Source organism: Sinocyclocheilus grahami, unplaced genomic scaffold, assembly GCF_001515645.1.
Source record: "Sinocyclocheilus grahami isolate Dianchi unplaced genomic scaffold, SAMN03320097.WGS_v1.1 scaffold296.1, whole genome shotgun sequence".
Lineage (NCBI taxonomy): Eukaryota > Metazoa > Chordata > Actinopteri > Cypriniformes > Cyprinidae > Sinocyclocheilus > Sinocyclocheilus grahami.
In genome coordinates this window covers 533,785-557,965 of record NW_015505475.1, presented here as the reverse complement: position 1 = coordinate 557,965, position 24,181 = coordinate 533,785, and the positions used below count along the sequence as shown (strand labels likewise).

At 33.0% G+C, this 24,181-nt stretch overlaps 1 protein-coding gene across 1 annotated transcript; it reads left to right on the top strand.

The window, feature by feature from the left end:
- The first annotated feature begins 11,755 nt into the window (after positions 1-11,755).
- LOC107600996 (transmembrane protein 19-like) lies at positions 11,756-24,175 on the top strand. Its single transcript, XM_016293004.1, has 8 exons — positions 11,756-11,831; positions 12,537-12,686; positions 13,481-13,594; positions 15,216-15,353; positions 17,676-17,937; positions 22,000-22,086; positions 22,152-22,342; positions 22,966-24,175. The coding sequence occupies exons 1-8, from the start codon at positions 11,813-11,815 to the stop codon at positions 23,115-23,117; spliced, it is 1,113 nt and encodes a 370-aa protein (XP_016148490.1). The 5' UTR covers positions 11,756-11,812; the 3' UTR covers positions 23,118-24,175.
- Positions 24,176-24,181: the final 6 nt, after the last annotated feature.

The window sequence follows — 24,181 nt, the reverse complement described above, 5'->3', positions numbered from 1 at the left end:
TCTCGTCATTTGCTTAGATGCACTAACATAGTGTTACTGTTTACAGAAGAACTAAAGTTAGCTATTTGTGCAGAGGAGCTCTAACATAAATTCATGAGCATAAAACCCCTAACACATGAAACTCTCTCTTTCTGATTTGCAAAGACCATTTAATGTCATATGGTAGACAAGATTTACATGTGGTCAAGCTTTAATCTTAACATTGCATAAACCAACTTTCTCTTACTAACAAAGAAGGTTTTCAGTATATGCGGTCTTGCATTCTCGTCATTTGCTTAGATGCACTAACATAGTGTTACTGTTTTCAGAAAAACTAAAGTTAGCTATTTGTGCAGAGGATCTCTAACATAACTTCATGAGCATAAAACCCCTAACACAAGAAAATCTGTCTTTTTTCATTACAAAAAATTTGTCAATTTCTGCATGTGTGGGCTTGCATTCTCGTCATTTGCTTAGATGCACTAACATAGTGTGACTGTTTAAAGAAAAACTAAAGTTAGATACTTGTGCAGAGGAGCACTAACGTAACTTCATGAGCATAAAACCCCTAACACATGAAGATCTGGCTTTATGCACTAACATAGTGTTACCATAGTGTTACAGTTTACATGAGCATAAAACCCCTAACACATGAAAATCTTTCTTTCTGCTTTAAAAATAAAAAATAAATTCATATGGTAGAAACATTTTTCATGTGGGCAAGCTTTAGTCTTAATATTGCAAAAATCGCCTTTTTCTTACTAACAAAGAAGATTTTATATATGTGCGGTTTTGCATTCTCTTTATTTGAATAGTTGCTCTAGTGTTTCTGTTCACAGAACAAATAAACTAAGCTTTTCATATATGGGCTTGCATTCTCTTCATTTGCTTAGATGGACTAACAGAGTGATACTATACTATACATAGTGTTACTGTTTAAAGAAAAACTGAAGTTAGCTACTTGTGCAGAGGAGCTCTAACATAATTTCATGAGCATAAAACCTCTAACCCAAGAAAATTTGTCTTTCTGCTTTAAAAGTAACATTTAATTTCATATGGCAGAACCATCGTTCATGTGGACAAGCTTTAATCTTAACATTGCATTAACCAACTTTCTTTTACAGAGAATGAATATTTTCTGTAAATGTGGTCTTGCATTCTCTTCATTTGCACTAACATGGTGTTACTGTTCACAGCAGCACTAAAATAAGCTTTTTGTGAATATAAGCTCTAACATAACATCATGAGTAAAAGAAGACCAACTTTACAGAGAATGAAGGATTCAAGCATATGTGGGAGTGCAGAAAGTAGGTTTTCATCATAAGTGGGCTTGCATTCTCTTCCTTTGCTTAGATGCACTAACATAGTGTTACTGTTTACAGAAAAACTAAAGTTAGCTACTTGTGCAGAGGAGCTCTAACATAACTTCATGAGCATAAAACCCCTAACACAAGAAAATCTGTCTTTTTTCATTGCAAATAAAATTTAAATTTCTGCATATGTGGGCTTGCATTCTCTTCATTTGCTTAGATGCACTAACATAGTATTACTATTTATAGAAAATCTGAAGTTAGCTACTTGTGCAGAGGAGCTCCAACAACTTCATGAGCACAAAACCCCTAACACAAGAAAATCTGTCTTTCTGCTTTAAAAGTAACATTTCAGTTCATATTGTAGAACTATCTTTCATGTGGGCAAGCTTTAATCTTAACATTGCATTAACCAACTTTCTTTTACAGAGAATGAATATTTTCTGTATATGTGGACTTGCATTCTCTTAATTTGCTTAAAAGCACTAACATAGTGTAACAGTTTACAGAAAAACTATAGTTAGCTACTTTTGCAAAGGCACTCTAACATAACTTCATGAGCATAAAACTTCTAACACATGAAAATCTCTCTTTCTGATTTGCAAAGACCATTTAATGTCATATGGTAGACATGATTTACATGTGGTCAAGCTTTAATCTTCTGTCTTTCTGCTTTAAAAGTAACATTTCATTTAATATGGTAGAACCATCTTTCATGTGGGCAAGCTTTAATCTTAACATTGCATTAACCAACTTTCTTTTACAGAGAATGAATAATTTCTGTCTATGTGGACTTGCATTCTCTTCATTTGCTTAGATGCACTAACATAGTGTTACAGTTTACAGAAAAACTATAGTTAGCTACTTGTGCAAAGGCGGTCTAACATAACTTCATGAGCATTTCTTTTACAGATAATTAATATTTTCTGTATATGTGGACTTGCATTCTCTTCATTTGCTTAAAAGCATAGTGTTACTGTTTACAGAAAAACTATAGTTAGATACTTTTGCAGAGGAGCTCTAACAACTTCATGGGCATCAAACCCCTAACACATGAAAATCTGTCTTTCTGCTTTAAGAGTAACATTTCATTTCATATGGTAGAACCATCGTTCATGTGGGCAAGCTTTAATCTTAACATTGCATTAACCAACTTTCTTTTACAGATAATTAATATTTTCTGTATATGTGGACTTGCATTCTCTTCATTTGCTTAGATGCACTAACTGTTTACAGAAAAACTAAAGTTAGCTACTTGTACTGAGGAGCTCTAACATAACTTCATGAGCATAAAACCCCTAACACATGAAAATCTGTCTTTCTGCTTTAAAAATAAACATAGTCAACATAGTGTTACTGTTTAAAGAAAAACTGAAGTTAGCTACTTGTACTGAGGAGCTCTAACATAACTTCATGAGCATAAAACCCCTAACACATGAAAATCTGTCTTTCTGCTTTAAAAATAAACATAGTCAACATAGTGTTACTGTTTAAAGAAAAACTGAAGTTAGCTACTTGTACTGAGGAGCTCTAACATAACTTCATGAGCATAAAACCCCTAACACATGAAAATCTGTCTTTCTGCTTTAAAAATAAACATAGTCAACATAGTGTTACTGTTCACAGAAGCCCTTAACTAAGCTTCTTGTGAATATTAGCTCTAACATAACTTCATGAGTATATGCGGTCTTGCATTCTCTTCATTTGCTTAGTTGCTCTAGTGTTTCTGTTCACAGAAGAACTAAACTAAGCTTTTCATATGTGTTGTAGAGCTCCTATGCATCTTGTGCATAGGCTCTCTAACATAACTTCATGAGTATAGAATATCTAACTATTTAAAATATATCTTTCTGCTTTGCAAAGAACATTTAATTTCATATGGTAGAAACATCTTTCATGTGGCAAGCTTTAATCTTAACATTGCATTAACTAACGTTCTTTTACAGAGAATTAATATTTTCTGTATATGTGGGTCTTGCTTTCTCTTCGTTTGCACTAACATTTTGTTACTGTTCACAAAAGCACTAAAATAATTGCACGCATTGCTGTTTTTGCAGCGCATTTTCATTTTTGGTGGTGTTGCGAGATTTGCAGTACAGTTGTCACACTGATGATGAAGAAGTTTTCTTAATTTGCTGGTGCTTTTTCTATTTGCATGTCTTTTTGTTGTCTTAACAATGCATGTTGAGCTCTTTCAGTCACCGTACGAATTCCTCCATAACATCAACGTTCAAACGACATAAATACTACATTACAGTAATTGCAGTAACCACTTCTGACTGAATTACGCAAGGGGCACAAGAAATCCAAACAATCATAATTATTGTTTGGTGGAACATAATTCCACAATTATAATTCAATATTTAAAATTATACATTAATGGTATTATAATTCTCATGGACCAGGGCTGGCGAATCAACAATGATTGGCTTTGCTTTGGGGGATGATATCTCTGTTTGAATAATTGTCCTGATATATACTGTACAGTATGGTAACCATTAGCTAACCAGTACCTCTTTCTCTACTCTATTTTTGGACCAGTATAATGTTGTAGTCGTCTTCTGTAGTAACAACCATCACAACACTTGAAAGTTTTCGATGTTTTGTTTTTTCAATGATTTGAATGTAAACCTTAGTAATTAGTTAGTAATAATTGTATATTAATTAAATTACAGCTAAAGGTAGTAACCGAGAATCTGCTCCATCTAAATTTATGGTCAGGTGCCACTACTGTATTACACAGAGGTAAGATGAAAAGAAAAAGACTGCAAGTTTTCTGAAGACGTTAGAGATTCATATGAACACCCATCCCCAATTCAGTATTTAGAATCATTGCAAGTAGAGAGCTTTGCTACAGTATTTTCTTTGCTAGCACAAAAAAGCTTCTCCTCTTTGCATCCCATCACTCTGCTAGCACATCTATTCTCTCCTCTTGGTATCCCATCTCTGTTAATGTCCTGTTTACAGACTTCCTAAAATTTCCACATATTTCCAGGGGTGAATATTATGTGTTTATATAGGCGGAGCAAGATACGTCATCGCTCTGTTTATGCAGCATTGTGATTGAGTTTACGCTGTCAATACTGAAGACAAACCAATGGGTGGCTGTCCCTGCATGATAGGTTAGTCCTTGGTAAAAAAAAAAAAAGAAATAAGAAAAGAAATTTGTGAAAAATTGTGTTGGCCCAGTGTGCCAGATTATCGATCCAGATGGCGGATGGTGTCCTGGGGGATCTCCTGCCAGACCTAGATCAGGGCAACATTGAGCTCCTGGATTTAAAGACCTATGTCAAAACCAAATTCATGATAAATATCATAATGTAGCAAAAAGAGAGTATAATAGGGAGTTTAAAATTGTTAAATTGTTTTGTTTTATTCTCACTACTGTTATGTCTTGACATATAAAGGCAAAGTCAGAAGGGGCAAGAGTACTCATAGAGAACTTTTATACGTTCAAAAATGTATGGCACAAAATGCAAAAAAATGCTGGAGGCATACAATCACTTGGCAGGAAGTAGGAGTGGCTCTCTCCATTTCTGTTGGTGTCCTTTATCTGCTCTCTCCACCAGTTACTGAAATCAGAGACAAGTGTTAATCATCACACACTTTACCTATTTTCTTACCACTCGGCTTGTGACCCATTCTCCAGTAGCTGACCACTTTACCACACCCCTTTTGCCACTTACACCCATCGCCTGACTCTCTCAGGGGAGACATCATTCTGAACCACATTGCACTTGTGTTCAGGTTGTCGATAAGGGCAGCTGTGCATCACCACCTCTTGGGCTGCCTCGATATGTTGATGGATGAGATTTGTATGGCCAAGTAGGAACAAGAACACATCTGCAAACTTGGCGTGCAACTTGGCTACATCGGTGAGCTGAGCCCCCAAAATCAGAGCAAGAGGATTGGATTTGACCCATGTCTTTCATCCAAGATCCTTCTCTCCATTTACTGCCTTTGCTAGCACCATCAGTACCACCTCATTCCAACATTTCAGGAGATTAAGTTTGTTAATCTGACATGCTCCACTCTTATAAATTTGTCTATAAACTCATAATTGAGATCCCTAACTGATTGTGTGACCTCAAAGGGCCCTTGAGGCCCTGGAACAATACAAGTACTTTATCTCCCAGTGCAAATTCATTCAGTTGTATGCCCTTATTATACAGCCGGCTTTGTCTATCCTGGGCCTGCTGCAAATCTCCATTGAGAGCCCCATCAACATGTGGAATTTTGCTCTGTGGTTCAAGACATACTGAATTTTACTCAGACTCTTTGAAGGCCTCTGTAAGAATGTCAAGAACACTATTTTATGTCCAAAAGGGATAAAAGTCGCAAGATGACCAAAATCTTATATCATATGTAATTTTATTTTGTGATAGTTTATATCACAATATAGTTATTTTTGCTTTAAGTAAGGCTTTTATAATATACATTTTGATACCATTGAAATTTCATAATTCTTGTCATCAATTTCAATATCACAAGTGAAATATTACTTAAATTGTTTGTCCAAAAAAAAAAAAAAACTATCTTCACTGTGTAAATTCAATATACTGTAGATTTAGTCCTATTAAAGTTGCAAAAGTGATTCAGTCGAAAGTAATGAGAGATTTTCTTTTTTTTGTTGTTTGATTACCATTAATTACGAAGACAGTTACCAGGCCTGCTGTCACTTTCAGACCAAATGCACAGATCTAATATGACCCTAGAACACAAAAGTCATTAGGGTCAATTTTTTGCAATTGAGATTTATACATAATCTGAAAGCTGAATAAATAAGCGTTCCATTGATGTGTGGTTTGTTAGGAAAGGAAAATATTTATACAACTATTTGAAAATCTATAATCTGAGGGCGCAAAAAAAAAATCTAAATATTGAGAAAATCGCCTTTAAAGTTGTCCAAATGAAGTTCTTTGCAATGCATATTACTAAACAAAATTAAGTTTTGATATATTTACGGTAGGAAATTTACTAAATATCTTCATAGAACATGATCTTTACTTATCCTAATGATTTTTGGTATAAAACAAAACGATCATTTTGACCTATACGATGTATTTTTGGCTATTGCAACAAATATACCTGTGCTGCTTAACATAGTGTTACTGTTCCCTGAAACACTTAACTAAGCTTCATGTGCATAGGAGTTCTAACATAACTTTGTGAGCATAAAAAGCCTAACACATTATAATCTATCTTTCTGTATTGCAAATAACATTTAATTTTCAACATATGTGGGCTTGCATTCTCTTCATTTGCTTGCATGCACTAACATAGGGAAACTGTTTACAGAAAAACTAAAGTAAGCTACTTGTGCACAGGAGCTTTAACCTAACTTCATGAGCATAAAAGCCCTAACACATGAAAATCTGTCTTTCTGATTTGCAAATTACATTTCATTTCATTAATCAGAAACATCTTTCATGTGGGCAAAGAGAATGAAGGTTTCAAGCATATGTGGGCTTCCATTCTCTTCATATGCTTAGCTGCATTAACATAGTGTTACTGTTCACAGAAGCCCTTAACTAAGCTTCCTGTGAATGTAAGCTCTAACATAACTTCATGAGAATACAATATCTAACTATTTAAAATATATCTTTCTGCTTTGTAAATAACATTTAATTTCATATGGTAGAAACATCTTTCATGTGGGCAAGCTTTAGTCTTAACATTGCTTAAACCAACTTTACAGAGAATTAAGGTTTCAAGCATATGTGGGCTTCCATTCTCTTCATATGCTTAGAAGCTCTAACATAAATGCATGAGTATAAAACTCTTAACAATGTAAAATCTGTCTTTCTGCATTGCAAATAACGTTTCATTTCACATCTTGGAAACATCTTTCATATGGGCAAGATTTAGTCTTAGTATTGCATAAACGAACTTTCTCTTACGAAGATTTTAGCATAGGTGGGCTTGCATTCTCCTCATTTGCGTGATTTCGCTAACATAGTGTTACTGTTCACAGAAGTACTAAACTAAGCCTCTTATGCTTTGAAGCTCTAACATAACTTTAGGAACATAAAACTCCTAACACATTAAAATCTGTCTTTCTGAATTGCATATAACATTTAATTTCATTAATCAGAAACATCTTTCATGTGGGCAATCTATAGTTTTACCATTGCATAGACCATCTTTCACTTACAGAGAACGAAGGTTTTCAGCATATGTAGGCTTGCATTCTCTTAATTTGCTTAGATGCACTAACATAGTGTTACTGTTCACAGAAGCACTAAATTAAGCCTCTTTTGCATAGGAGCTCTAACATAACTTCATGAGCATAAAACCCCTAACATGTTAAAATCTATCTTTCTGTGGGCAAGCTTTAATCTTAACATTGCATAAACCAAATGCATTTTACTTACAAAGAATGTTTTCTGCATATGTGGTCTTGCATTCTCTTCATTTGTTTATTTGCACTAACATAGTGTTACAGTTCTCTGAAGCACTAATTTGAGCTTCTTGTGTTTAGAAGCTCTAACACAAATTCATGAGTAAAAAAAACTCCTAAGTAAAATCTGTCTTTCTGCATTGCAAATAATATTTAATTTCACATGTTAGAAACATCTTTCATGTGGGCAAGCTAAAGTCTTAACATTGCATAAACCAACTTTCTCTTACAGAGAACGAAGGTTTTCAGCATATGTGGCTTGCATTAATTTGCTTAGATGCACTAACATAATGTTACTGTTCACAGAAGCACTAAATAAACTAAGCTTCTTGTGCTTAGAAGCTCTAATATAACTTCATGAATATAAAACTAACAAATTAAAATCTGTCTTTCTGCATTGCAAATAACTTTTCAATTTCAGCATATATGGACTTATATGGACAATCTCTTCATTTGCTTAGCTGCACTAACATAGTGTTACTGTTCCCAGTATTAATACTTAATATATATCCACAAATCTGGAAATATGAGATAATGTCTTTGTTAATGTTAACTGATGAACTTAATAAACATTACCAAATGATTAACAGATCACTAATTATTGTATATTGAAACGCTTACAAATGTCATTAAACCTTCTATTCATATGATCATGCTTTTTTTTTTTTTTAATTTTCAAATGATTTTGACAGATGGTTTACAATGATTAAAAGCTTCATTAATAAATCATTAACAAACATTATATAATGCTTAACTGATCATTAATGTTTACAAATGTCATGAAACTTTCAATGCGTTTTAAAAATCTACAAAAGATTTGAACAGAAATTACTCAATGAACAAAGTATATTTGTTAATGTACTGTTGAATGCTTACAAGTGTCATTAAACTTCAGTTCACATATTAGGTAATGCTCATTATTACATATACAAATGTTGTAAAAAATATAGCTTAATTATTATTTTTTAATTAATTAATAATTATATTAATATTAATTATGAAATTAATTATAAATGATTCATGTTAATATTAATAATAATAATTAATATTAATATTATAATGTTAATTATATTAACTCATAATCACAGTCTGTAAAGGTCATATATTTGGTATTTGTTGTGTAGACTTCAACTATTTGCACATCTTAAATAATTTATTCATTATTTGTTAATGTTTTGGCAGTACCCAATCTAAAGTGGAAACTATTCATCAATTGTAAATGTTTATAAACATTTACAAAATTTTTTGTATCTTTATTGGCACTGGACTCTTAGCTACTGTAACGACGTTTGTGTAAAGGGTGGTTAGTTAAGTTTAGCTAAATGCTTGGTAGAGACACATTGTAACACATTGTAATTTTTGGTGCAAAACATGCTTTTATTGCCTCAACACTTAGTTTACTAGTTTCACAATATTAGTATACCATTGTGAATCATTAATCAGTGGGAAAACTAATTTTCAAGAAAATACTTAATTTATCATTTATCAAAACAATGCAATATAAACAGATTGAATCGTGTTCCCTTATAGTAATCAAACTGACCCCTGTGCACTGTTGACCACTTACCCAACCCTTAAACCAACCCATACACCAAACCTGAGCCTAACCTTACTTGTATCACACCTCAATAGCAGCAAGTGTTGTGCATTAACAAAAGCGTTTAATCATTAACATCTGTTAAAATCATTTGTAGATTTTCAAGATGGTGCATGCTCATATGAATTAAAAGTTTAATAACATTTGCAAGCATTTTAATTTACATGAAATATTAATTATTAGGTAATATTTAATACATTTATTAGTAAACATAAACAAGCACATTTTTTCACGTTTCTATGTGAATGAATAAATATTAACAAATGATCCGTAAAATCCGATTTACTAATAAAAGTTATTATAAAGTGTTACCGGATTTTGGATTCGTTGCTTATTTTACACTGACACTGCTATTGAACTAAACAGAATCAACATTAAACTAATTTAAGATCAATAATGATAACTGTCTTCTGCAGAGCTGCTTAACAGATGAAACTGAAGTAATTTCATAATTGATCAAATTGATGAAACAACAACAATAATAATGTTTCACTGTAATTTCATTGCAGATTGTGATGTTCCCTATAATTTCTTCTGTTTCTCAGAAATGCTCTGATTGGTCATGCTGATGAACTGCAGTCATTGAACTGCAGGGTTGCCAGATCTGTTTAACAAAACCAGCCCAATGGCCAACAAAAACTAGCCCCAAAACTATCCTATACATACCACAATTCACAATATGCCACTCCCATACTTAAAATGCATATTTTAGTTGATAATCACTAATTGGTACTTATCATAAACACAGTCTGTTTTCAAAAAGGAGCTTACATGAGTTCAAAGGCTCCCAGTGTCTCTCCCTCACAAAAATCTCCTTACTCTGGTCATTATCCAGCACAGTTATATCATTGGTAAAATATACCTCTGGGGGAAAAAAATCAACCTGCAGCAACAGTTTAGAGTAGCCCAATATTAGACTTGGTAACTCTGTTGATCTGAGATGATGTCTGGCATGTTGAAATCAGCAATCAAAAGTGTTGCAGAAAAGAAAGCCCCTTTAATATCATGTGATCTATCTCTTGACATGCATTATCATGCTTTTTCATGCACAGAATCACACTGGGATGCACAAGTCATGCATTTCTTCTTATGTCTGGGTAAGTGAAAGCTTTGATCATTTTATAATACTCACAGTTTGTAAAATGTGTCCATGTCTACCGTAATAACGTGCTGTGGTTTTGCATTAATTTGCCTCAAAAATATATCAATATGGTCACTATACTTATGATTGTATAATGTTAGTATATACTGTAGTACATTAAAATAGTAGTTAAATAAAAGATAAAGTTAACAGTTAAAGAAGTTGCAATAAAATTAAGATACATTAAGATATTATATAATGTGTTACACTGAGATTATAAAAATCTTTTCCAACAATATGTCTTTACTATAGCTTTTTATCAAATTAACAAACCCTTGCTGAATAAAAGTATTATGTTTAAAATAAATAATTAACCCCAAACTTTTGAACGGGAATGTATATTGTTACAAAAGATTTATGTTGTAAATAAATGTTTTTTTTTGTTTTTTTTACTTTTTATTAATCAAATAATCCTGAAAAGAAGTATCACTGGTTACAAAAAATATTAAGCAGCACAAATGATAACATTGAATAACATTAATAAATCAGCTTAGAATTATTTCTGAAGGATCATGTGACACTGAAAACTGGAGTACTACTGAAAACAGCTTTGCATTACAGTAATAAATTATATTATATATATTATATAAATTATATTTCAAAGTATATATACTTTGAAATATAATTTATGTAATATATAAATTATGACTTAACTATTACCACTTTTAACATAACATTAAAGCCTCTTTATGAAAACTAAAATCGTTTTTAAGTGGCACAAACAAAGGTTTGTTAAAAGTGTGTGTGTACATGGCATTCCCTACATTATGGGAACCAAATGTGTTTTGGTCCCCACGAAGAAACAAGCTTATAAATCATAACAAATTAAGTTTTTTGAAAATCTAAAAATGTTAAGCTAAGAAATTGTTTTGTGAAGAGTAGGTTTAGAGGTAGGGTAAGAGGATAAAAAATACAGTTTGTACAATATAACAATTACACCCATGAATTCCCATAAAACATGAAAAGCAGTTATGTGCTTATGTAAAATGTTATGTGCACATTGCGCACAATACACTGAGCTGTGATGAAAATGTTTTAAAAAATGACAAATGACAGAATTTTTCTGTGACATGTTAATTTATTGTTGTATATTATATATTGACAAATTACAGATAGTAGCGAAAAAAGGTGTTTTGAGATATTTGTATTTTATTATTATTATTATTTTTTATTAATTAATTAATTAATTATTATTATTATTATTAAATTTTTTGTTAAAGTCCACAGAGCTATAGTTGAAGAAACTCATTTTCACTGTAATAATGGCTGTAGTTTCTCTCGTCTGGCTACAATATAGTCAGTAGGTGGCACTAGAGACGTTTGTGAAGCTCCATAAAAGCAAAGAAAGAAGAAGATATTACACGCAGATCCCGCCCGATTGACAGATGATTTTCACCAATCAAGGTAAAGCTGCATTTTTCCCCTTCCGTGTGTTTCTATCCTGATAGGTCAGCTGGGCTGCGCTGTTTAGTTGAGTTTACCGGAAATCAGTCTATTTATTCACAGTGAACTAAGCTTTGTGTTTCTGCAAATATTACTATTACAAACTGTCAAACTTGGCTGAACTTCGGGAAACATGGAACAAGTCGGGAACAAGTATTTGTGCCACGATTATTTCAGGTGTTTTTGGCTGTAGTTTAATATTCAGGGTAGTAAAGTATGTTAGAAGCTTGTACACAACTGTACAGAAATCAATTGTGTGTCCAAATTACCTTACTTACTACAGTTATATTTAACACAGTAAACGCATAATGAATGATTATATAGTGGGATGCCATCTTATAATATAAAATAATATTGCATCCACAGAGCTTTTTATGCTTTTATGCTAAATGTTATGCTTTTTTATTTTGTATGATAGTGTAATACATGGTTGATAAGTTATTACAAATTAGTTAATATAAGTTACTACACTTATTATTTTACTTATTATTAAACTATCATTAAATATATCTAGGGAGCTGTACAGAAAATGAGCATGATAGATTTTTGTAAGGGGGAGGTAACAGTGGGATTAACAATCCTTTTTAACACAATTATTTAAAAAAAGGAAAAAACAAGCAATATTTGGTTGACATTTCCCTCTGTTCTGTCTGATTTTCTCAATAGCTTTGCATTCCTCAATGAACATGCAATTTGAGGATGGTATATTCATCAAAGATTACATCAGGATGATGGCGTATATGATCGTGTTGTGTTTCACACTGGCAATTTCGTTATCATTTTGGTTCCTTTCCATAACTGCCAGCACATACTATGGTGAGAGTTCACTTTCTAATTTCTGTTTAAATACATAAGGGCTGTGTGTGAAACCAGACTTATTGCTCAGTTTCATACACTCAGTGTATGTGTATGAAACGGCCTCCTATGGAAACAGGTTTCTAAGACACCTTAACCTCATGTCTAAATATCTAAATGTAAATTTAAACTAACTTTATAAATAACCAAAGAAAATAATTTGAGATCACAGTACTTATTTAAAAAATTATATTTCATAAAAAAAATGTGGCATAAAATGTCACTAAAAACTGACAAATTGATTACAGTTGTCATTTATACATTATTCTTTCCACCAGCTACACACACAGTGTATCCTTGCAGCTTGCAGCTTTCAGACATAGCCATGATATCCCAACACAGAAAAACTGGCTATTATTTATTGTGTGTTACTGTGCACACACAGGCACAATTTTAATCACTTTAAATTTAGTTATTAAAAATGAAAATTGAGTTAAAACCTGTAGTAGGAAAACATTGAGTAGAGATTATTGTGACAGTCATCATACAACAAAGTATGGCAACAGTATTACAAAGATGTTGTTTAATTGTAATAATTACAGTGCGTGTTTATACAAAGTGCACACACTGCAAAATCTAAATTTAGATATTTGCAAATAAGTGTGCATATTTCATTTAAATAATTGGATTTGAATTATTGGTTCAATATGCTTTGGAAAAGTCATGTTAATTAACAAAATTGTATGGTAATGTAAAATTGAGAGGATTCTGACTTTTCATGTCCAGTTCATTCCATATAAAATACTGTTTTGCAGGTACTCTGCAGCCAGTATCACCATGGCGGTGGCTGATCTCCGTGCTTGTCCCTCTTTTCATCACATTTAGAGCCTTTAAACGCAAGAATCTTGATCATGGTGGTGCCATAGGAGGTGAGGAATACATTTTGAAGTTCAGATGGTCTTTTATGGGGTCATTTTAATGTCACATCAACATTTGTGACAGGTCGTAAAGGGTTGTTATACAAACCCCAAAACAGACATGCTTGGAATCTCAAGTAATATGTAGAAAAAAAGTCACCAAAAACAAACCCCTCAACAATCTAAACAAACATTTGCCAAGCCTTGTCCTGGAGGCACAGCAACAGTTTCGAGCTTTTCCTAATCAAACACTCCTGATTCCATACATAAGCACATTACTAGATACTGAAAAAGATGGGTCAGATAAAAAAAAAGACATCCAAAATGCATACTGTTGGTGTGCCTCCAGGAACAGGTGTGGGAAACACTGATCTAAACTAATCCATTCTAACCAAACACACAGCAGGTTATGGCAATAATTAAACATCCTGAACAAAACTGCCCATGATTCTAGGCACTAAAACCTTAGAAATAGTACATAGGAAATGAGGTAAATATCAGACAAACTAAAATTATCGTATATATATATCAGCCATACAGGTCAACAAATTCTGTAAATGAACATGAGCCGCTGAGTGCTTTTTCTGCATGTTACAGTATATGTTTAATTTTAAATATTTTATTTGATGTGAATCCCTAATGCCTCAGTAATTCAGGATTCTGGGAGAGGAAAGAAAGCCACAGACAGAGATCGGAAAGCCAAAAAATTATAAAATGTCAACAATGTCATATTTCACCTATTTAGAAAAATTCCAGATTGCAGTTTCAACTGTAACATGATAAACATCATGACTGGGTCAACAGATTAACTGTAAATATCTGGCTCAAAACATTGATTGAGTCATAATCTGAATTTGAGCTGCTTCTCTCATGAGTGTGTCAGCAAGAGGGTGTGTAATATACTATTATAATATTTTGAAGTGATAAAAAGCTTGGAAATATGCAAATACAGAACTGGAATGTTTAGCATAATACATTGTATTTTATAAGAGAACCACGCTGGATATATAAGAACTGGTCTGAGATTACTTTATAATAATATACTTTAATACTATCTCTCCTTTCTCCTCAGTCAAATCCACATGCAGCAGTAATTATGAGGTCTATAGTAAAGTCGTTCTTCCTCTGCCAGCATGCAACCTTTGGCGTTAAGGAATTAGTAGGCCTGTCATGATTATTACGTATACAATAAGATTCTTTGGAGATAAATAAATAATTAAAAACACAGCATTACATTCTGAACCAGTTTGCCTCAAGAACCATTGTAGTGTCAAATTGTTGGATAATATTTGAAAATATTTTAAAAAATACTTTTGTGAATGAAAACCTCAACAAAAATGCATCATACAATTCTCTGTACTATCTAAGACAATAATGTAAAAAAATGCTTATTTATAAAAGATGCAAAAATGGCTTGAAGCTTTTGAACCTTGTGAACTGCTGCTTGCAGCTATAATTTTGACAATGACAAAAATGTTTGTCATTTGAATATTTTAGGACAGAAATATATTACTATTACGTAATATATTGTATAATAATAACAGAGCATCTTGTTCTTGCTGTGGCTGGATTACTGATCGTGATGTGACTAGATTAATAAATTGCCAATTAACAAATCTTCATCTCTTTGCAGCGATGCTGGTTGGCTTTTTTCTTACTATGGCCAACATGAGCTTTTTTGGAGCTTTGTTCACCTTTTTTGTCACGTCCAGCAAACTAACCAAATGGAAGGGAGACATCAAAAAACAAATTGACTCAGATTATAAAGAAGGTATGTGTGGTTCTTTACTGAACAATTCTGATATTTCAGAATATTTTTTTCTCATTCTTATGGGCTAGTTATGAGTAGACAAAGAAATCTCTATTTTTGTTGCTTGTCTTTGTAGTGCAAATAGCTAGTTTTACCTTTTTTGTTATTCTTCCAGTTATTTACTTATATGGGCAAATTAATCAGATGTATTGGTGTGACTGTGGGTAGACAGGCAACAGATTTTATTTATGTTTAATAGGTTTTCAATTCAATTCAGGAACGATTTTTTGTGAATTCAGAACAATTTACAATGAGATTCAATCCAATTTTGATTAATTATTGTAGTCTGAATTTATAGAATTAATTAATTCATAGGAGTATTTACTTCCTACCTGTAAAATAAAAAAATAGTATATGTAGAAATTGACTTAATCCAAGATTTAAAGAAATGCTTTAAAATTATTAGTTCGTTCTGTTGTGCAGGCAGATTTTAATGTTTAGTCTAGTCTTGCAGTGTTCCAGATGCATTAAGCAGCAATCATACAACACTTCTATGGATAGTCTACCCTAGTTTATAATGTACTTTTCCAACTAATCCTAAACTTTTCTTCACTGAATATTAAAAAATGCCCTATTTTTTATCTTTCTCTGACTCATGGTGTCTTCACAGATGACTGAATCAATTGCTAGTTGCTGAGAAAAGCATTTTCAGACGTAATTAGCCTACATACTTTTATTGGGTTTTGCGTTTAGATATATATTTAGATATGGTGAAAGGTTTTAGATTTTTGTTTAAATGTTTTTGAGCCTTAGTCTCTGAGTCTTAAACACAGCCTGTGGTCTCAATCTGTCAGAAAATATTCATATGTATTTTTACAAATATGTTCCTTCAAATTTGAATAAACATAGAGATTTACAGTTGAAGTCAAAATTTTACATACACCTTGCAGAATCTGCAAAATGTTAATTATTTTACCAAAATAAGAGGGATCATACAAAATGCATGTTATTGTTTATTTAGTACTGACCTGAATAAGATATTTCACATATGTTTACATATAGTCCACAAGAGATGTTTACATATAGTCCACAAGAAAAAAATTATTGTTGAATTTTTACAAATGACCCCATTCAAAAGTTTACATACACTTGATTCTTAATACTGTGTTGTTACCTGAATGATCCACAGCTGTGTGTTTTGTTTAGTGATAGCTGTCATGAGCTGATAGTCATGAGTCTCTTGTTTATTCTGAACAGTTAAACTGCCTGCTGTTCTTCAGAAAAATCCTTCAGGTCCCACAAATTCTTTGATTTTCCAGCACTTTTGTATATTTGAACCCTTTCCAACAATGACTATATGATTTTGTGATCCATCTTTTCACACTGAGGGCAACTGAGGGACTCATATGCAACTATTACAGAAGGTTCAAACGCTCACTGATGCTCCAGAGTGATGCATTAAGAGCCGGGGTTGAAAACTTTTTGAATTTGAAGATCAGGGTAAATTGTAGGACTGGCCCCTAATAGTCGACTAACCCTTAGTCGACCAGAAGAGGCTTGGTTGACTGAAATTTTATTAGTCGCTTAGTCACAGAAAAAAAAAATCCACAGGCGAAGTCACGCAGTCCTTGACTAACAGATCGTTAACATTGAGTAATACATCTTTCAAATCTGTAAAGACTCTACGTTTATTTGTGTGCACTCACAATAACAACAAAACACGCTTTTGTAAAATAATGAAAGCAAACATGTGCTTTCTGCTGTCTTGTGTCATATGTCTCTGTGAACTTGAGCGTGAAACTCCGTGTATAGCATTGCCTTACAGACATTAAAAATATATCTACAGACAAATCACATAAAAGTTTGATGTCATTCAAGGAGTTGTTCTGCTCTGTTTGGCCATTGTAATTCACTTCACCCTTTCTGAATTCTGCAGAGGCTTAGATGTTTGCTTGACATGGATGTTTTCTTGTGTGGAAGTGGCAGAAAGCAGATGAGGCACTTGTTTCTTCAGCTTTGGTGGTATCCTAAGAAGCGGTTCATTAGATAGTTTGTTGTGTTCCCCAAATCTAATTTTTCTTTAATTTCCCTCTTTGATTGTTTGGGCACATTTTGGATTTTTTTTTATTTACTTTTTTTTTTAAAATTCACAACTAAGTGCAAATAACAGTATGTTAGTCTTGAATGAGTAAGCTTTAAGCTTAAGCTTTTTATAATGCTCATTTGTTTGTTTATGCATCCGTCCAATGCAGCCTCCAACCCATTCTTTCTCAAAGTGTTTTTTGATTTTGCTGTATAGAATGCTTCTTGATAACATTACTTGTGTGTCTTTAATGTTTGCAGGAGGCCAGAGGAACTGGTTGCAAGTTTTCTGTAATGGTGGAGTTCCTACTGAATTGGCCCTGCTCTATATGATTGAAGTTGGTCCTGGAGAAATACCTGTGGATTTTGGGAAGCAATATTCCGCTTCATGGATGTGCTTATCACTCTTAGGAGCCCTGGCTTGCAGCACAGGGGACACCTGGGCTTCTGAAGTTGGTCCTGTGCTTAGTAAGAGTAAACCCAAGCTCATTACCACCTGGAAAGATGTCCCAGCAGGTACAGAGTCCAAAAATTAAATGGTTGAAATTAACAGAATATTCTAAGAATTTAAAGGGGTCCTATTATACTTTTTCACTTTTTCAACTTGAGTTAGTCTGTAATGTTGCTGTTTGAGCATAAAAAAGATCTGCAAAGTTACAAAGTTCAAAGTCCACTTCAAAAGGAGATATTTTATTTAAAAGAAATCACTTTTCAAAAACTACAACGAACGACTCGTTTGGACTACAATGCATATTTTCCGGGATTTGTGATATCACAAATATCGACGAATGGGATGAGACCTGGTTGAGCTGCACTAGAGAAGGCAACGAGTGTTATCACTATGTCGGAGACACGCTAGCTTTCCCAAGGCAGACAAACTTAGAATGGTTACAATCATCCGGGTTTAAATCGTGCTCAAATTGATTTGATATTGACGCAATATTTACACTGAAGCTCGCAGGCGGCTATGGTAGGGGCATGACATTTCACGACCAGGCACCGATTGGAGCCAATCACAGCACACACTGGCCCAGCTAACCAATCACAGCACATTTCGTATTTCAGAAAGCAAGCCTTCATTTGATACAGGAACTATTCGAGCCGTTCATGCCAGACTGGGGAGAGAGGTGTTGTAATAATGTAAAATATGTGAAGGATAATATGTTTTTCGAACAACCTAGTATGAAAGCATGTTCTAGTACACCCCCAAAACAAAATCAAGACTTTGTAAAAGAGCATAATAGGACCCCTTTAACTATAATTTAAATGTGATTCAGATGTTGTGAATGATCACAGACAATAATTATGGCCAGGATTTGAAATTAATTTTTTTTATTCAGCAGTCAAGCTACTCAGAAGTTGTACTTGCCAAAACAAAAATATCAGCAATAATCCAGATTATAAAAATGTCAGTTTAGGTTTAAATATATTTACAATAAAATCTAATTTTGAATTATTACATTTACATTACATTTAGTCATTTAGCAGACACTTTTATCCAAAGCGACTTACAAATGAGGAGAATAGAAGCAATCAAAACTAACAAAAGAGCAACAATATGTAAGTGCAAATAACAAGTCTTGGATTAGCCTAACGCAGTACACGTAGCAAGGTATTTTATATATATATATATATATATAGACACACACACACACACACACGCAAAGAAAAACAAGTAGATAGAATAAAAAAAAATAGAAAGCTAGTGTTAGTTTTTTTTATTTTTATAAAAATGATAAATAGATAAAGTTGAATTAAAATAGAATAGAAAGTGCTAGAGTTAGAGGGTCAAATAAAGATGGAACAGATGTGTTTTTAGTCGTTGCTTGAAGATGGCTAAGGACTCAGCTGCTCGGATTGAGTTAGGCAGGTCATTCCACCAGGAGGGAACAGTTAATGAAAAACTCTGTGAAAGTGATTTTTTGCCTCTTTGAGATGGCACAGTAATGCATCGTTCACTTGCAGAACGCAAGCTTCTAGAGGGCACATAAGTCTGAAGTAATGAATTTAGGTAAAGGGGTGCAGAGCCAGTGGTGGTTTTGTAGGTGGATTTTTATTAAATCACTTTTGACTGTTTTATGTCTTGTTTGCGGATAGCGTAAATATGAACGAGTAGTGCCACCAATCCTATCTGTTGCAAAATACTTTGAGACTGTGACTTTTCTTATAAAACAGCATTTATTTACCCTAATATAGCTGACCCCAAATAATTGTTTAAACATAAAACAATGTGGTAAGATTAGTGGACAAGCTTTCAGCAATTTTTTTCATCAGCTGTTTCAAGACAGCATACTTAACTCAATGTATTACAGCCTCTTTTCCACTTACGTTCATAAAAAAAAAGTTATTCTCACTCTGACAGTGATGAAAAGCATGCCCCATAATATGATGACATCATTATACCCTAGCAATAGAATTTCACAAAATTCCCATGCCATTCGCCACTTTGTGTCAGAATACACTGATCAGCCACAACATTAAAGCGGTTCAATAGTTGTCCTTCCTTGCACCTCTTTTGGTAGGTACTAGGGATGTTCAACAGCGATCAAGTACTCGAGTACCTGGCTGTGACAGCAATGATCGATCATGAAAACGATGAACGTGAATTTTTTTTTTCTCTGATTGGTTATAGCAGCACTTTGGACGGCACCCTGAGCTCTTATGGTTTAGCTTGCCACAGCATGCTGTCCAAAGTATAGACATGAGAAGAGAGAGAAGCATGGCTTCGAAGTCACATAGTGATGTCTGGGTTAGCTACATACATATCTGATTAATCTAATATAGGATGCGTTGGGATATTAACATGCTGAATGCGCTGCATATTACCAGTGTTTATTTTCATGATCAAATTCAAGTTAATTTCATGTTCAAATTCAGTTATTTGAGATGGTCATACTGCTTTTAGATGTTTCTTTTTTTTAAATACAGATGTTATAATAATGCAGCAGTGCGTTTTTCGTCATATTTGTTCAACAGTATGCATACTTCAATTAAAATTGTTTTTGTACTTCATATGGCTTCGAAAACGTGCAGGCGATTTCAGGAATCACTTGATAATGTAGATGAAAATATAGCACAAATCTGCCGTAAATATAGCATTATAATGAGAACTTTATAGAAATCTATTGTAAATTCTGTTTTCTTTACTTGAAACATCACGGTGGGAGCTCTGTCTCACTCTGTCTCTCGCTATAGTACGTAACTTAAAGTTCACTGGCATTTGCATCCTTTTGTACAGATACAACAGATACAATTGTAATTTTACGTCTATGTTATGTATATGTTATCTGATTAATATCATAGGATGTGTCATAGAACGGGTTTCAGTTTATTGGCATGAAGTCACTCTTCAGGTTCACCTCAGTGTAATGTGGTGTTTTGTTTCATGTTCATGTTTTCCATGTCTTTTATTTTGTAATTGTTTCATGGTCCCTGTTTGTGTCATGCTTCCCTTGCCCTCATGTATTCATGCCATTGGTTCCCCTGTTCATTGTGTCATGTTCTGATTGGTTGTCTTAGTCATGTGTCTTGTTTCCCATTGGTTTGTTCTTGTCATGTGACCCTCTTGTTTCCTATAAGTAGCTTCATGTTCCCATTGTGCCCTCGTCGTGTATTGAATGTATTTAACCCGCTGTTGGTGAGTCTAGTCTGTTTATGTCAAGTCTGCTCATGCTAAGTCTGCTCATGCTATGTCTGCTCATGCTATGTCTGTTCAAGTCAAATCTGTATTTCTTGTTTGGATATCACCTGTAAATAAACTGCACTTGGGTTCTCACTTACGCTCGCCTTCAGTGGATGATTCGTTACATATTATTGCACACTATTTTATAACGTATTACAATGCTCAGGTAAAGATAATTGACACTATTTAAAAATATATAGATATCTGAAGTGTTAAGATAACTAGAAATAAATAAACAAAATAAAACACAAAAAAATATATAGAAAACTGAATAAAAACCAACAACAAAAGCACATGATTAAAACTTTAATTAAAATGATTGTGAAGTGGAAAATATAAATATAAATGAGATTTTATTAAATAACAAAAGGTATTCAAATAAATTATATAAAGTAAAATTGGATTATATAAATTTTATATATATATATATATATATATATAGTATATATAATTTATAAAAATGAATAAAAAAATTAGAATAGTAAAATTTTATTTAAAACATAAAGATATTGATGTTGAAGATGTTTAAACTAAATAACAAAATGTATTAAAAGAAATACAATTGATTAAATTAAATAAGTTTGTTTTAATTTATATATACATATATATTTACATATGCAAATATTAAAAAATAAGTATGATTTAAACAAATAAATCAGATTAAATTAAACATATTTGATTAGAATAATAATTGTAATAAATCTATTAAATGTATTAAATTAAAAATAAAAAATAAATATTAAAATAAAAATTTATTTAAACACATCTAACAGTTCTGTACTTTAGCGACTAGAGTCATGTAACATAATAGAAGTGAACTACTTTCCAAATAGCCTAATATTCTACTCATAATGTACACATAATTTTTGACAGTATTAGTTGGGTCTTTAGTTTGTGTTTCAGCTCTTCTGTGACGTCTGAGATTCAGCATCAGTTGAGCTGGTCCTCAGCTGTGTTGCTCTCATCACGTCTCTGCGCTGGTGTCGTGATGTGAGTTCAGCTGCAGGACAGCAGGAGTCGAGCAGACGCTTTACTACTCATCCGTGTGTAAACAGTCCTGTTGGATTAGTGGCCAGTGTTTTGGGTGGAGGCACAGTGGGAACCGCGTACTACTTCATGCAGCTCCTGTTGGTAAAAGATCTGCATTTAGCAGTTCCTCAGTGGCCTATCATCTTGTATGGAGCAATAGCTGGTCTGTTTGGATCTCTGCTAGATTCATTCCTCGGTGCAACCATGCAGTATTCAGGTAATCTGGCTGATTATTATTAAAGGTAAATAAAATAAAATAGATTCATTTATATATTTTCCCCCTGTGGTCCACCACAATATTATTGCAAGTTTCTTGCAACAGTCATACTAACAATGCTAATGTACTTTTATGCAAAATAAATAATTTATCATCTTCTGTCAGCACTCCTTTTTATTCTAATTGGACATGAAAAGTTACTTGGCACTGAATGATTATTGATTCTTAAAATCCCAAGATCAATCTTTTAATCAGTGCCTATGGATGTTATGTTAATAGTGCAAAATAAAATGTAAATGTTACTTTATTTATTTAACAATAATGATGAAGGATTCATCATTATTATTAAATAATTCCACATCTTGAGATATGCTGTCACCTCCTCCGTATTATCTGTTATAAACTAATGAAGAAAAATATTTGGAAATATGAAGTCAATGAAGCAGTTTGGTTTTATATTATAACATATTTGGCCCCTTTCCAGTCACACTGTATTGATTGTACGTTATGTACCATTATTATCATATTGGACTGACTTATTTGTAATTTCTGCTGGGTTTTCTTTTAATATTTGTTTATAATTTTCTAGGTGTTTGACAATTTTTTTTCTTCTTTCCATCAAGGATATGATGAATCCATTGGGAAGGTTGTGAGTTATGAGTCACCGAGCGTTAAAAGAATATGTGGGAAACCCATCCTGGACAATAATGGAGTGAATCTGTTCTCTTCTGTACTCATAGCACTATTCCTGCCTGGGTTTGCTGGGATATTCTAGGCTAGGCACTGAATCATGTGATTTTAATTGTGTATCATGTCCCTTTTAAGATAAAAAGCAGTTTATGCTAAAACAATGCCATTACCATAACACCATGGATTTTATTTTTATTTTTTTGAATTTAATCAAGCACAATTTAAACTCCCAATGTCTTTGTTTCTACACATTGTATTGAGGCTTTCAAAATTATTTAAAGTTGAAATGTGTAATGTTAAAATACTTCACATAGGAGAACAAATAAATTATATTAATCTTGAAAGGCTGCCAAAGGCACATGCTGACTCTCCAAGTATTTCTTCTTGTGTGCCTCTATGACTTTGGAAAGACTTGTGATGGCAAATAGGCAAATATTTAAGCTTTACAGCACGGTATACAGAGCTCAAAATACTGTAAAAATCTGTCAAAGTCACAGACTACTAGAGCCAAATAGTTTCTAGGCCACTACAATTCCGATCACTTCATTACATGCCCACTAGGCAATTGTTTTCGTAGTCCATTTCTTACATAATCATTTTAAATGAATAGCGTTTTCTGCTTATCACCAAATGTATGTGTCTCTGTGTAAGTGTCTATGCCATTTATTACAGGTGTAGGTTCTGGTGTTTTGTGTATGTCAGAGATCAACACATTCAAGTAGTCCATTGGAATGTATGTGTACTTTGTGGAATAAAGTACCCTTACACACAAAGCATGCTAGGTTCTTCAGCCATTCAACCATCCATTTTTGTTTACTGTCTTGAATTAAAAATAATAATTATGATTATGAGTCATTTGTTTTTTTTAAGTATTTATATTTTGTTCCAGATCTGTAAAATAATAGTGTTCAAAACTAACACTCGCCAAGCACCAAACGTGGGGTTGAAATGGCTTTGGCAAGTAAATAAAATGAGAAGGAAGTAAATTTTCTAATTAAGAAAATAACATGCATTACAGGTAAAGATGGTAATAGCTGCTCCTGCTCCAGGTTACCTATGCAAACATATTTTACATGTAGCCTAGATGATGTTTGGATATTACAACAAAACCATATACTAACAAATAGCATGTTTATACAGACCCATAAT

What these genes read in the sequence shown, in the direction of transcription:
- LOC107600996 (XM_016293004.1), top strand. An exon ending in TGACTCAGATTATAAAGAAG is followed by an intron (nt 15,354 to 17,675) that starts GTATGTGTGGTT and finishes TAATGTTTGCAG; the next exon opens with GAGGCCAGAGGAACTGGTTG. An exon ending in TGCAACCATGCAGTATTCAG is followed by an intron (nt 22,343 to 22,965) that starts GTAATCTGGCTG and finishes CTTTCCATCAAG; the next exon opens with GATATGATGAATCCATTGGG.